Raw genomic sequence first — 14,897 nt, forward strand, 5'->3', positions numbered from 1 at the left:
AATAGGACAGACAGCAGAATACATCAGACACTAGAAAGGCAATATGTCAAGCAATGGAAGGGAAACTGATATGATACAGCAATTTGTATATGGGGTAAAAGGGGGAGTTCATAATCCACGTGAATCAAACTGTGTAATATGATGTATTATGAATTATGTAATGTTATGAACGACTAATAAAAAAAAATAAAATAAAATAAAATAAAATTATCCCCCAAATAAAAAAAAAAAAAAAAAAAAAAAAGTGGTTAATTAAGACTCTTGAACCCCAGCCAGCGATAACCCATCCTGGCCATGAGCCCTTCTCTTGGTTCCAGGCGACAAAGGAGATAACCGACGCCGCGGGGCAGCGGCAGCCACGCGGCCAGGCGAGTCCAGTACCATGGCCTCCGGGACGCCTGGGGAGCGGCTCCGGGAGGAGGCCCGGTGCTCCGTGTGCCTGGATTTCCTGCAGGACCCCATCAGCGTGGACTGCGGCCACAGCTTCTGCCTCCGGTGCATCTCGGAGTTCTGCGAGAAGTCGGACAGCGCGCAGGGCGACGTGTACGCCTGTCCTCAGTGCCGCGGCCCCTTCAGGCCCGAGAACTTTCGGCCCAACCGGCAGCTGGCCAGCCTGGTGGACAGCATGCGGCAGTTCGGGATGGGCGCGGAGCCCGCGGGGGCGCGCCAGTGCGCGCCGCACGGCGAGGACCTGAGCCGCTTCTGCGAGGAGGACCAGGCACTCCTGTGCTGGGTCTGCGACACCACGCCCGAGCACCAGGGCCACCACACGGCGCCGCTGCGGGAGGCCGCCAGGAGCTACCAGGTGAGCGCGGGAGCCGGGGTGCCGAGCTGGGCAGCGGGCCGCTCGTGTCGGGCGGAAGGCACCAGCGCGGGACCGACTGCCGAGCGAGCTCAGGACCCTCGGTCCTTGGCTTTCAAGCCGGTCTTTTTCTTCCCGATCCCGAGCCGGCGGGCTGCGCAGTGAGTCTCGGTGACAGCCTTGCACCTCTGTGGTACTCGCTTCCACTGACGGGATTCCAAGGGCGCAGCGTTTGCCTGGTGTCTGTCTAGGTCCCTTAACACGGACACCAAGGCCACCCTCTGGCTGAGGAATAGCGTCTGCTCGTGCCTGGACTGTCTGGGTCCCCTGAAGTAGGGGGCCACTCGACTCCACACGAAGGTCTGGGAACTGAGGACTTGAGCATTCCCCTGAGGAGGTGCTTGACCCCGAGAGCGCTCCGAGGGACTCTGCCCAGGTGTCTTCCCACAGGTGCCCTCGGGTCCTGGGACATACTCTAAACACGTGCCTGTCCCGGCATCTGGAACAGCTGCTAGCACAGAAGAGGTCAACGCTGTCTTTTTAATCTATGGCACAGTTAGCCAAAGCACTCCGTCACACTGGAATAAGTTCCAAGCACCAGCTTTCTTAAAACGTTCATTTATTTATTCTATTTGTTTAAGTTAAGGACTGGGGTATTTGCCAGTCAACATTAATCTGGACAATCTTGGAAATTTCTCCCTTGATTTTTTCCTCTTGATTTCTGTTATCCTCTACAAAGTACAGGTACTAGGCGCTCTCTAGCCTACCTGAAAAGTCAAGTATGCTCCTGTCTGTCTAAATCCCCAAGGTACCATCCAGAACATGGCTGCTGTGATATGCTAAAGACGTTCTCTGTTTTCAGTAGTCAACTAGATAAAAAACAAGTACCATCCAAACTCCTTGGCCTGTCAATCACGATTTTCTAGGTTCTGAAGTTCCCTTCCTTCTGCTCTTATCCAAGCCAAACAAGGGACCCAGCAAAATTAGCCTAGTCACTCTTGTCCCCAAACATGCTCTTCTTTCACCTCCTTGTTTTTGCTCAGTGTCTTTGGTCCCAGGGAGCTTTCCTCTGTCTACAAGTGAGAATGGCTCTATTCCTTACAAACACCAAACATATGCCTCTTTTTATTCTGATGCCACCATGAATTCTAATGTTACTTTATGTGTACTTTATATAGAGTATTATAATATTTTAAAGTGAATGATATATATGTAAGATTTATTGAATAAGTTTGGAGGTAGAATTTGTATTATTTTCTACTAAAAACATATTTCTGTATGTGTTTTTATGGGAGATTCCTGTTTTAAAAAGAAAGGCATGTATTTGCCTCTTCGAAGGGTCTTATCATTGAAGAGAGATGTAATTTCTGGGGTTTTGTTTGTTTGTTTGGTAGGCTTTTTTATAGTTATTTTACTCCTTTTAATATGTACAGAATATTGTGTTTTTCACCTAAAATATTTTATTTTTATTTTATTTATTAATTTATTTAATGATACCAAGAATTGAACCCTGGGGCTTTACCACTGAGCCACATCCTCAGACTTTTTATTTTTTTATTTTGAGATAAGGTCTCACAAAGTTGCTTAGGGTGGTGTTAAATTGCTGAGGCTGACCTTGAACTTGAGATCCTCCTGCCTTACCCTCTAACTTGCTGAGATTATGGGCATGCACCACCGCACCTGACTTCATTTAACATATTTTAAGCAACAAGATTTATTTTGGGTGAAATACCATGACTTATAGTACTAATAACAAATACACTTTTCTCATGGTAATTAATAAAAAATTGTATCACTCTTCAACCTAGCACCAATAGATGACATTTCACCTAATGATGTCTTCATTTCCCTCCATCTATTTTTTTACATATTCATTATAAGCATTTTTTTTCAAAATTGGCACCGTTATAAAATGTACTTATTTGACATTGTAATTCTATTTCTTGTCATTAAGTTTCCTATCGTGTTGATGTAAAATGTTTTGCCACCCATTTTTACATTTTAGTCATTGTAGTTTTACTATTGTAATGGTGCAAGGAGTACGATTTTAGATGAATCTTTGCATCTGGTATTAACTGAGTTACCAGCAAAGGTGTCCACTGCATTCTAGGGAGTTTTCCAGTTGATCCTGCAGGTCCTCACAGTCTGCTCCACACAGGTGAAGCTGCAGACGTCGCTGGAGCTGGTGAGGAAGGAGATGGAGGAGGCGATGATGCAGGAAGCCAACGTGGGGAGGAGGACTGTGCTGTGGAAGGTAGGGGGCCTTGGGCCTGGGGAGCTGCAGGCACCACCCTCTTCCTGAGTCTCCATTTGTTGAGAGCCACAGTTTAGTCAGAATGACACCTGGCATTTTTGCCAGATAGAATGGTTGAAAGGTGACCCTGCTCCGGGATTAGGGCGGCTCAGGGGATTAGGGCGGATCCTGCTGGGAATAGGGCAGCTCCAGGATTAGGGTGGATCCTGCTGCCTCTAGTTAGGGCTCCCACTACTTTGGAGTTCCTTTTGAGTTACTTTTGAGTTCTCGCAGGGTTCTGAGAGAATTGGCGCGGGGAGCCTGGTGGAGGCAGTGTGTTCCCTGGAAGTGTGTGTAGAGTGCTGGTGAGAGTTCCGGAATAAAGGTTGCTGTTTGAACCTACAAGGCTGTGTGGCAGCTCGGGTTATTTTGTGCCCAGCCAGACTGCGGCATCCATTCTCCAGCGAGCTTGCCATTTACTTAGGTGCTCCATAGAAACATCTCATGGCCATCCTGAACTGTCCCAGACCCCAAATGACACTGTTCATTTTTGTTTTTACCTTTGACCCTATCCAGATTATAAATAGCTTTACTCTTTTGATCTAACTGTGAAACTCACTGCTGGGGTGGGTGCCACCACCTGCTACTGTAGTGTCAAACTGTATTTGTCGGACAGTTAAATAGTGAATGCCACAGGCTTGGTGACAGATGTGGTGCAGTTCCAAGGGACCATCTATACAGGGAGGGACTGGAGCCTTCAGCCTCCTTGGGTCATCCATCCACGGTACCCTCTTTCTGCATCTCAGCAGCCCCTCCCCCCTTGTTTTTCTCCTACATTTCATTTACACACAGTGGCTATGAACCTGGACCACATGCCCTCCTCTCCAGTTCCACAGCTGGATAGGCTTTGGGTCACCACGCTTGCTGCTACCATTCATGGCAGAGGCTGGAAAGTTGCTCGGCCCCCTACAGTGCCCAGAGCAGCAACTACACCCCTCAACAGTGAATTGTAGGTCAAACCTGCCACAGTGCCAAGGCTGTGAACCACATATAGTGTCATGTTGGAAGGGTTTATTAGGTACACAGCACAGTATATAACATGATCAGATATATTTTATAGAATATTCCTTTTCTTTCTCCTCCAAGTCACCCTGCTGGAATCATTCTTTATATTATTTTCTTCCTCAAAAATTTAGTTTGATACACTGTCTTCATACAGATATTTTCATAAGGACCTCTATTTATTTGTTTGTTTGTTTGTTTAGTGCTGAGCATGGAGCTACATCCCCAGCCCTTTTTACTTTTTATTTTGAGATAGGTCCCACTAAGTTGTAGAGGGTGGCCTCAAACTTGTGATCCTCCAGCCTCAGCGAGTCACTGGAGTTATGGTGTACCACTGTACCTAGCTCGTAAGGACCATTTTTGCTACATTTTTCTTATGAAATAAGTCTTATCTTCTCCTATTGCTATGTCTATTATTGGTAAAGTTAAGCACTGATTCACAATCTTTATTATTTAAAGCTAATAATATTTAATTTTTTTAAATATTGGCCTGACCACAGATTTATGAAATCAGGAACCCAAGTGCAAGATCTGAATTCCCGTATTTTAAAACCTCCAACGCATGTCATAACATAGAAGTGATGCTAAGATATCTTGTTCAGAGACAGTAGCCATGTCTGAACTTCTTGGTCGTTCATGTTCACATGAGCCAGACCATTAGGCACAGGCTTGATGAAAACGAGCTCTAAGTTCTGTAGCAGCACTTCTTTCTTCACGTCTAGAGGAGATTGTGGCACTCAAGAGGGTGACGTGAAGGAAGCTGGGCTGCCGCTGCCCCTCCACCCCGTCATCCCTAGTGCACCCCTGGACTCCCCTCCCTATGGCAGTGCTCAGCCCTCTCTCCAGCAGCCTGACCTGGGAGACAGTTTGCATTTCTATGAGCCAATCAGAATGTGGAATGCAGAGTCAGTGTCCCTCAGGAGGAGGCCAAGAGTGTATGAATTAGTGATTTAGAAAACAGTAAAGGAGGTAGGAATGCAAAATGGGAAGAAGGAAGTGGGAGACCTTGGTGCTGTGGCCACTGGGCCATCAGCTCCTTGTCAGGAGGTGTAGGCGCTGTCCCCGCAGGCTGTCTGTCGCTCAACAGCACTCCCACCTCTGCGGTGGATGGCAGCAGCAGGCGGCACCTCCCCGAGAGGGGTGATCCAAAGTACCTCCAGACATTTGGGGAGAACTATTATTTGGATTACAAATATATATATATATGTGTGTCTTTTATAATAATTTTGATGATAATTTATGCCTTTCAATTAAACCAAGAAACTATCAGGTTTAAAAACAAAACGGACAACCCAAGGTGAATATGCTTTGGGAGGGAGACTTGCCGCTCATGCTCAGTTTAAAGCTGGGTTTCTAGCTACTAATTTCAAGAGAATAACATTTAGATGCGATCCCCTGCGCACAGTGTGATCCTTAGGCTCAGTCAGACATCGCCCTGTGAGGGCCAGGTGTGCCTCAGGGGCTCTGTCCTCAGCACCAGGAAAGCAACAACAAGAGCCGTGATGGGAGATTTGGGTAGGGGCTGGTGTAATAGCCTGGAGTGAGTGGACTGCGTGGCAGTTAGTTCTTCTGGACTCTGCAGAGGACACAGCCTTGTGCTGGTTTCTTGCTTCTCCTGGGACAAGAGAACATCTGTGTGTTCTCCTGTCACGTTGTCCCTCACAGCCCAGGCCTCCTGCTCTTCCTGGCCACCCATCCAGCAGCAGAGCCAGCCCTCTGCTGTGGGGCCACACAGGCTCTCAGAGGTGCCCAGATGATCCCCACACTTCTCTTTCTGCTGCATTTGACTCGTGATATTGAAACCCGCGTGTCGAAGGCCTTGCCTCTGGCCCTGCAGCAGAAGGGGGCCCACAGCCACAGTCTTCCCAGACTCTGAGCTTGAAAACCCCACCGGCCACCTCTCCTGTTCCCGGCCTCTGGTTTCTGAGGTCCTCCCCAGAGGTGCAGAGCGAGGGGGGTGGGTTCAGGGGTGGGGGGTGATGCGGGACGTCCCTTCTCTGGCTGCCCGTCCCACACTTGAGGCAGGCCCCGCACACCTTCCCCCAGCCTGATGGGGTCTCCTGTTGCTCCAGGAGAAGGTGGAGATGCAGCGGCAGCGCTTCAGGTTGGAGTTTGAGAAGCACCGAGGCTTTCTGGCCCTTGAAGAGCAGCTGCAGCTGCGGAGGCTGGAGGAGGAGGAGAGAGCCACCCTGCAGAGACTGCGGGACAGTAAGGACCAGCTGGCCCAGCACAGCAAGGCCCTCAAGAAGCTGGCAGAGGAGCTGGAGGAGAGGTGCCAGCGCCCAGCCCTGGGGCTGCTGGAGGTGAGGCGGCCTCAGGAGGCCAGGCCTACAGAGGCTGAGGGGATGGGGACAAGCCTTGGCATGGGACACGAAGGCACCCAGCTCTCTAGGACAGAGCTCCGCAGTACTTCCTTAGAAGGCATCTTACGACTGAATACTGGGCCCTGAGTCAGGAGGCACCCAGAGGACCATTTAGCTCATGCAAAAGACAAAAACTTCAATACGTGATGAGAGAAAATTAATTATTTATGTAATCGTGAACAGCTGGGGCAAGGATAAGCTGCGCCATTCTGGCTGAGAAACCGTCCTTTTATCAAAGATGATATTGCTGATTTTCATGAATGTTCAACCCCCAAAGCCTCTGGCAGCCCATTTCATGGAAAATAGCCAGAAGTATGAGCAGTGCTTCACCTAGTCCAGCTTGAAATTCCCATGTTAAGTCCTAAGGTGAACACTAATTTCCTGGCCTGTACTGCACACTCGTCCCAGGCATGGTGGGAATGTATGGACCTTCTGTGCTGATTTCTCAATCTGTTGGGACTTCAGAGCAGCCTTTTTAAAGTTTTAATTGGAGACAGGGTCTCACTCAGAGGCCCAGGCTGGCCTTGAACCACTCCCTCCTGCCCCAGCGTCCCCAGGGTCTGGGGTCACAGACACAGCTGTTCTGCCCCACAGGTGTTGTTCACAGGGCCGCCTGCAAGAGAAATTCATTCACCTGGTACTTTTCTCTGTACCTTGCCCCAGTAACAGGCAAGGATTCTAACCTAAAAGAGAGTGCAGATCCCCACTGAGCAGCTGGCCCACAGTGTCCCAACTGACTAGCCTCTGGACACTGCAAGTTCCAGGCACATAAACCCAGTCGCTGTCTTGTGACATTTGCAAACACAGTTGTCAATATTGTGGATCTGATGGGGAATCACTAAGTAACTGCATGAAACGCTTTTATCTACCAAGCACTTTATTTAATCTGCCCATTCTATCTTCATTCCCATTACCAATGTCATGGCTGTGCTCATTTCCTAATGAGTAAACAGAGAGCCAGAAAGAAATTAATTTTTCAAGTATAGGTGGCAAGTAAGCACAGGAACGTTGGCATTTTCAAAAATAATATTCACTGCATTATCTCAGATAAATCTCATTTAAAATGAGTATTTCTTTGCACCATATAAATGTTAAAATGATTTATAGTACAAATCATAGTAAGAATATACTCTTACATAATTTTTGTCTGTGTCCTCTCTCTTTCTTCTCTGATACCAATGATCTTCATTTTACCCCACTGGCCAAGACCCAGGCCCATCATGTCCATAAAGGACAAGGCAAATGGTTTCCCTGCATTCAAGCCTTGTTGAAATTTGTCCGACTGTTGACCACTTTTAGGGAAGAAGACAAGTGTGTTGGAGGTGACCTTTTTGTTACCTGCTTTGAGATACACTGTTGTTGGATAGTAATGACTTCCTTTCTTATCTCCTTAGACAGTTAGTAGCTTTGTCTGTTGGTTCAGAGAATTCGAATTTGAGGATGACTTTTTCTGGAGTACTGGGACAGAACACAGGGCCCTGCTCAAGTCAGGCAAGCCCTCGACCATGAGCGATATGCCCAGACCCAGGATCTGTGCAGTACTTATCTCTGTTCCTCAAGTAAATTCCAAAAACATGTAGGATTTTTACCCTAATTCCATCTGTATAAAGTGCAGAATGTAACTGTTAAAATAGCCCAACAACCAGAGCTATCAGTTGACAATCCATAGTTGATGGATAGGTTTCATGGGAATTAATATAAACTTTGTGTAGTCTGACTCTGTTCTAATTATATGCCTGATTTTTAAATTTGAGAGTCATCTGAGAATTCAATTATAGCCTTTTTTGCCTTTAATTAACAGAGATCCACTGTCATCTGCAGTCTTATGTTGCTTGTTAATTATTTCCAGTATATTCTAAAGACATTTTCGTGGTGTGTCCCCAGTCAACTGTGGGAAGCACTTACACCTGCTTGTGTCTCTTACTTCCAGGGTGTGCAAGGAGCCCTGAGCCGGTAAGTGTACTTTCCGCTCCAGTGAGGGAGCTGGGGAGGCGGAGAGGGCTTGTGTGGCCATGCTGACATTTCCGGGTTCTCTGCTCTTCTCAGAAGTAAGGCTGTGATGCGGCTGGAACCAGAGACCATCCCCATGGAGCTGAAGACCACGTGTCGCATCCCTGGCATGCGGGAAATGTTGAGGAGATTCCAAGGTGGGTGGAGCCCCCGAGCCTGGGAACTGATGCTGGGAGTGTGGGGCTGACTGCTGCCCTTACTGCCCTGGCCTGTGGCCACAGCAGAGCCTCAGGTCTCTGAGACTCACTGTGCAAGTGTGCTCTCATATGCGAGTGAGCTCTCAGGTTGTTGCCTTGTCGTGGCCTCTCACCTGGGGCCCAGCCTGGCAAACCTCCAGGTCCTTCCTGGGGCACAATGCGTCAGTCCTGCCCAGCAGAACATGTGGGTGTCTCCCTCGAGGAGTCAGTCAGTTCTCCGGGGTTGCCCCGCTGGCTCCCACTCACTCTATTCTGACACTGTCCACCTGCAGACATCATCGAATCCCACAGGTTGAGGGCCTGGTCCAGGAAGGCTGTGCCCTGCTTCAGGAGCAAGGAACAAGCAGGCTGTGGCTTGTGCCTCTGACCAGCCAACTGCAAAGCAGCTTTCCCGGGACCCGCTTTATGAGCGTGGTTTGTTTGCTAGAGCAGCCCCCAGAACTCAGACCCTACTCACACTTGGTCAGTTATTATACAGGGTGTTGCAGAGGATGGGGACCAGCAGCCGGGTGGAGGAAAACAACAGGGTGATGTGGGGAGAGGCAACACACCCTCTCTGGGTGCTCCTTGCAGGATCTCCTTGTGTGCAGCCACTGGCAAGCTCCGTCTTTGGGTTTATGGAGGCTTCATTCAGCAGGCATGACCAATGACACCACTGGCCACTGCTGACCCCTGGAGCTTCAGCCCCCACTCTCCTCCCAGAGGTAGGGGGATGTTGGACTGAAGGTTCTATCCCTTTAATACAAAGGGGGTTCCCTGGAAACCAGCCCCATCCTGAGGTCATCTAGGCCACCAAGCACCAGACATCTCATTAGCATGCAAAAGAGTCCCTTGTCTCAGGACTTTTGGGAACTGGTGTGTCAGGACCTGGGACATAGACCAAAAATACACCGCACTCTCTCACCATGACTCAAGCACTGCTCTTGGCCTTCCTGAGGATTTCAGTGTTGGGGTGAGTCAGGCTGTGAAGGGGTGGAACAGTGCACCTGCCTGCAGGAAGGGGGAGGGGACATTTGTGCATAATCCGAGTGGATACCAGTCAGGGACACCCAGAGGGTCTGCATGAAATGGCTTTGTTCACCCAACATGTTGTTCTTTCAAATGGTGACGATTCAATATTTTTACTATTTCCTTTTAAAATCTACTTTGTTCCACATAATACAAACTGTGGCTTCCCAGGGACAGTCTTGTCCTGTAATGAGAAAACCTACCTCAGTTGTAGCACCCAGTGACCACCTCCCCCGTTTGGTGGACAGGTGAACATACACTAGCCATGTGACTTGATGAGGGCCTTAGCAGCACATCCCCAGACTCTGTCACCTCCTATGCTTTTCCTTTTTACGAATGAAATAGTTAGTGAATGAATCCAGCCCATGCTGCCTTTTCTACCAGTGGAGTGAATCATTGAAGAACAAAAGCAAATCAAATGTGCTATGACCCGTGATTCACGGTGCAAATACTGACTTCAGTTACCCAGGCACACGGCTGTGAGGAGAGGACACAGGCTTCTGTAGAGTGTGATGAGGGTGGCCAGAGGCTCCAAGTTTGAACTAGATGAGAGGAAACAGTGACGTCCACTAATTTCTACAATTGATGCATGTTAAGAATTATATTAATAGAAAGAAAAAGCTGCACGTCGGGCAGCAGGAAGTATGGCAGGTTTACTGGCACTGTGAGGACAGGATGGTGAGGGCAGCCCAGGGGGAGGGCAAGGAGGACAAGGCAGCAGGGCTGGAGAGGTGGGCTGCTTCTGTGAACGGCACTCAGCGGGAGAGCACAGGGTGTTCCTGGGGAGACAGCACAGTAGGACTGGCATGGTGTGCACATCATCCGGGTGCTTTATTGTGATGAATTAAAGTCACCAAGACAGCAGCTGGTGTCCTTTGTCACTGTTCAGTGGCAGATGAGTGTAGGTGACCCCCAGTGTTGGTATGAAAGGTGCCAGATGGCCATATCCTTGGCCAGCCATGGAAGCGGAGCTGCTGGGATCTGCTCCTGGATGAGCTGTGTGTTGTGGTGAGAGGAGAGTGAGGAGGACCCAGGGTCTTGGACCCCGAGAACTGCCACACAAAACGGCTGGTTGTGCTGATGGCCATGCTGCAGGCAAGGCCCAAGAAGGGCGACTGGTTTGGGGGCAGGTTGGTGCTGTGGCAGGTATTGAGAATCCAAAACTGGCCAGGGAGGCAGATGAGTTCACAATAAGAACCTTCAGGGGAGAGGCCAGGCTGGCAACACACACTGCAATCAGTAGCAGAGGACTGGAGTTGACTGGAGTGTTGAGTGAGCCAACCCAGACCTACAGGGCATGAGCCGAGAAAGAAGTCCCCAACTTGGCACTGCAGCTTGTCCTGGGGCAGTGACAGAGGAGAGGGGAGATCAAGAAGGAGGGAAGCATGGGCGCTGGTGAGTCTGGAAAAGAGTAGGAATCTCTCCAGGACAGTCAGGTCCTCATGGTGTCAACTGACACAGGAGCGTCCCTTCACCACCCTGGTGGCCACTGGGCAGGGGGCAGGACAGTTTGTTGTGCGCAGTGGTCCCATTGCCCTTGATAGCTAGGTTTAGGAGACAGGAACAGGGAGAACTAGTCAAAGCTCGTTCACAGATTTCTTTGGCTAACAATGGAGCTGAGCATTGTGCAAAGAGGTGACATGTTAAATGAGCCCGGCAGTCCCACAGGAGCCACATTCCAGGCTGGTATTTGCTTCCTCTGGAGTTGGGAAACCAGGTACAGTCTTTGAATCTCCTCATCAATATTGTGAGGTGGTAATAGCCACATTAGAGGTGGCTTCCTAGCCGGGTTTGATGGTACATGCCTGTAATCCCAGCGGCTGGGGAGGCTGAGGCAAGAGGATCATGAGTTCAAAGCCAGCCTCAGCAAAAGCGAGGTGCTAAGCAACTCAGTGAGACCCTGTCTCTAAATAAAATACAAAATAGTACTGGGGATGTGGCTCAGTGGTCAGATGTCCCTGAGTTCAATCCCCAGTACCAAAAAAAAAAGAAGAAGAAGAGGAAGGTGGCTTACTGATTTAACATAGGTAATGAACACACAGAGCCTAGTGATGTGGCCAGTCAGGTTTAGATATCCATAGAAGTTCATGACGTGTGGCTTGAAGATGAATTAGACTAGTACGAGTAGTAACTGTTTTTGCCATGACCTTAAGGTCTATTAATGAATTTACTACCTTTGAGTACTTATAAGGAAGTACTCTGGTTTTGATGTATATGCGTTTGCCTACTATGTGCATCAATCCTGCATCAGTCTTGCGGGGACTCCACAGTACATGTTAGATGGTCCTCCTGTTGTGGAACCAATCACTATAAACAGCCACTTTGGACCACACCCACTAGTAAGCTCACAGGTCCAAAGATCAGACTTGCAGGTGGGAGCAGCTGGCTCCCTTGCTTGGGTTCGGGTCTCCGAAGGCCAAAACCAAGGGGTTGGCTGGACTGCGCCTCTCTGAGGAGTCTGGGGAAGGATCTTTCCAGCTGGACTTTCCTGCAGCTGCAAGGCCATGGTCCTTGTTTTCCTGCAAGCCATCATTTGGGGCCACTCTGCTCCAGAGTGCTCTCACCTTCCCCTCGTGACCCTTCCCACCTTCCACCCTGGCAAGGCTGTATCAGAGCCAAGTCTAAGACTCTCTTCTGCCACCATCCTGATAGCTAGAGGACTTTCTAGTTTTAAAGGGCTTGTGGGATTAGATCAGACCTTCCCAGATAGCCTCTGTTGTCCTAGAATGTCACATAATCATGAAGGTAATAACACCAGGGTGTGGAGTCAGGGCATCTAGTATACAATTCCCCCACCACAGTCACACCACTTTGAAAGTAGTGGATTTCATATTAATGAAATTATCCTATACGTTTTGAGAAAAACAATCCCCAAGCAGTTTATAAATTTCATGCCAAGCGCAGATGATCCTAAGTGCACCCAAGAGCTCTGGGTGCAAATGCAAAGTTGCCTTCTACTGGGTGTTTGGCTTCCCAGCAGGCTGACAGCGCTGCTGTCCTAATGGCCTGGTTAAGGCCGCCCTGGGCACCCCAGCAGATCAAAGACCTGCTCAGACCCTGGAGAAAGGCCTATTTCTTGGGGCAGTCTGAGAGAGGGCGTTGCCGACGCTCACCCCCCCCCAGGGGGGGCGTCTAGTCCTTCCCGTGCATTCACGTGTCCCATCACTCTCTCTGCAGTGGATGTGAAGCTGGACCCCTCCACCGCGCACCCCAGCCTCCTGCTGACTGCCGACCTGCGCAGCGTGCAGGACGGGGAGCTGTGGAGGGACGTGCCCCTCAACCCCGAGCGATTCGACACCTGGCCCTGCATCCTGGGCTTGCAGAGCTTCTCATCAGGGAGACACTACTGGGAGGTGGTGGTGGGAGCGTGGGCCGAGTGGGGCCTGGGCGTCTGCCAGGACTCGGTGCAGAGGAAGGGGGAAGCTACACCGTCCCCCGAGAACGGCGTCTGGGCCCTGTGGCTGCTGCGCGGCTGCGAGTACATGGTGCTGGCCTCTCCGTCCGCGCCCCTGCTGCAGCTCGAGCGGCCGCGCCGCATCGGGGTCTTCCTGGACTACGAGGCCGGCGAGGTGTCCTTCTACAACGTCACGGACGGGTCCCACATCTACAGCTTCAGCCAAGTGTCGTCGGGTGTCCTCCGGCCCTACTTCTTCATCTGCGACGAGGCGCCGCTGATCTTGCCACCGATGGCAGAAACGGAGGCAGGGACCTTGGCGTCCGGGGGCCACCCTGACCCTCCTCTCATGGGCGACCTTCAGTCCTGAAGTGCTGTGCTCAGGGTCCTCCCGCAGCCAGTCCAAGGGCCCTGGAGAGCGGCGGAGGACTGACATACAGCTTCACCAAGTGCCCAGCTCAGGGCAGCCTCTTGCTCGGGCCTGGGGAGGTTCCTTGAAATCCAAGCAGACAGGAGATGCTGTGTATGCGGGAACGTTGGACCTGGAGGGTCTCCTCAAACTTTTCCCTAATGGCCCCCCACTTACTCCATGGCTTTTCTTTCAAATTAATAGTCTCGTATTAAAGAGTTCTGTATGGTCCTTATAATTTCCATTCTCTTCAGTATCTTCCCATCCCTGAGGGATGGAAACCCTGCAGGGGGCCCAGCAGGCTGAGGCTGCTCCCTCCTGGACCCTCCCTCACCTTCCTGGCTGGCTCCTCCTCTGTCTCATTCCTTGCACCCCCCCTTTTTTTTTTTCCTGGATACCTCTGGTTGTTTAAAGTTTCATTTCCTTTTACATCGACATATTCAAAACCATCCTTCACACGTGTGTGTTTCCAGTCACAGTCTTCACTTGCTTTCTGTTGTCTTCATTCTGGGAACAGTTTTTGAGGATCGTGAAATTCATTGCTCCGACCATAACATGGATTTCGATCTTCTCTCTTTATCTCTGCATATGTTTGTAAAAGTAGGAATGCCCTAGAAATTTGATCCAACTGGTTTTCTTCAGGGTCAGGAGGGACTAAGGAAGGTTTGCATCAGCTTGCCAAAGGGCTGTGCCCATTCCTGGGGCCAGGGGACAGCTGCAGCCTCCTGCCTGCTCAGGGGACTGGCCCCAAGACCGCAGCAGGGGTCCTTCCCTCGGGGTCTTCTGTGCCTGGAACAATTTACTGGCCTCACAGTATTAGGGTAGGTATTTAAGGTCATGATTGATGTGACTAGTTTAAATTAACTGTGTTTTTTAAATAAAATGGTAATGTTGAAAATGAAATGATAAAAATAACTATTTTTGAAGTATATTCTGTACCTTTCCAACAAAATCCTTTAAAAGTCATGGAAGACCCTCTATTCTGCCACCTTTGTCTTCATTTTTATCTAATATGTAATTGCTAAACAAATATTGTAATATTCTAATGCTAAATGCTTAAATGCTGAACAAATATAAATTATGAGCAAATTTAATTAATGTTTTCTTGATAATCTACCCAAAGTGTATTCTTCCTTTTTAATTCCATCTCAAAGTTCAAGATGCTTTTTTTCTTCTGGGAGATTTCTGCGACTGTCCTTCCCTGGCCTTGCAATCATGTGAATGACAACTTTCTTTTCAGATTCTTAATTGTCTGATGACAAGCACATGCTTGCCCTCTCTGCCTCTCATTTGCAAACAGAAGAGGTAGAAAGATGTAGAAACCAAGCTGTCTCTGATGTGCAAGCAGTGCAGGGGACAGCTCTGCAGTGCGGCCTTCCCCACCCGGATGACAAAGGCTCTCTGGGGTGAAACCTCCAG

At 49.5% G+C, this 14,897-nt stretch overlaps 1 protein-coding gene across 1 annotated transcript; it reads left to right on the forward strand.

The window, feature by feature from the left end:
- The first annotated feature begins 382 nt into the window (after nucleotides 1-382).
- Nucleotides 383-13,439, forward strand: LOC144254629 (E3 ubiquitin-protein ligase TRIM58-like). Its single transcript, XM_077798029.1, has 6 exons — nucleotides 383-805; nucleotides 2,961-3,056; nucleotides 6,170-6,400; nucleotides 8,391-8,413; nucleotides 8,507-8,607; nucleotides 12,853-13,439. The coding sequence occupies exons 1-6, from the start codon at nucleotides 383-385 to the stop codon at nucleotides 13,437-13,439; spliced, it is 1,461 nt and encodes a 486-aa protein (XP_077654155.1).
- The last annotated feature ends 1,458 nt before the right edge of the window (nucleotides 13,440-14,897 follow it).

This window comes from Urocitellus parryii, chromosome 1 (assembly GCF_045843805.1).
Source record: "Urocitellus parryii isolate mUroPar1 chromosome 1, mUroPar1.hap1, whole genome shotgun sequence".
Taxonomy (NCBI): domain Eukaryota; kingdom Metazoa; phylum Chordata; class Mammalia; order Rodentia; family Sciuridae; genus Urocitellus; species Urocitellus parryii.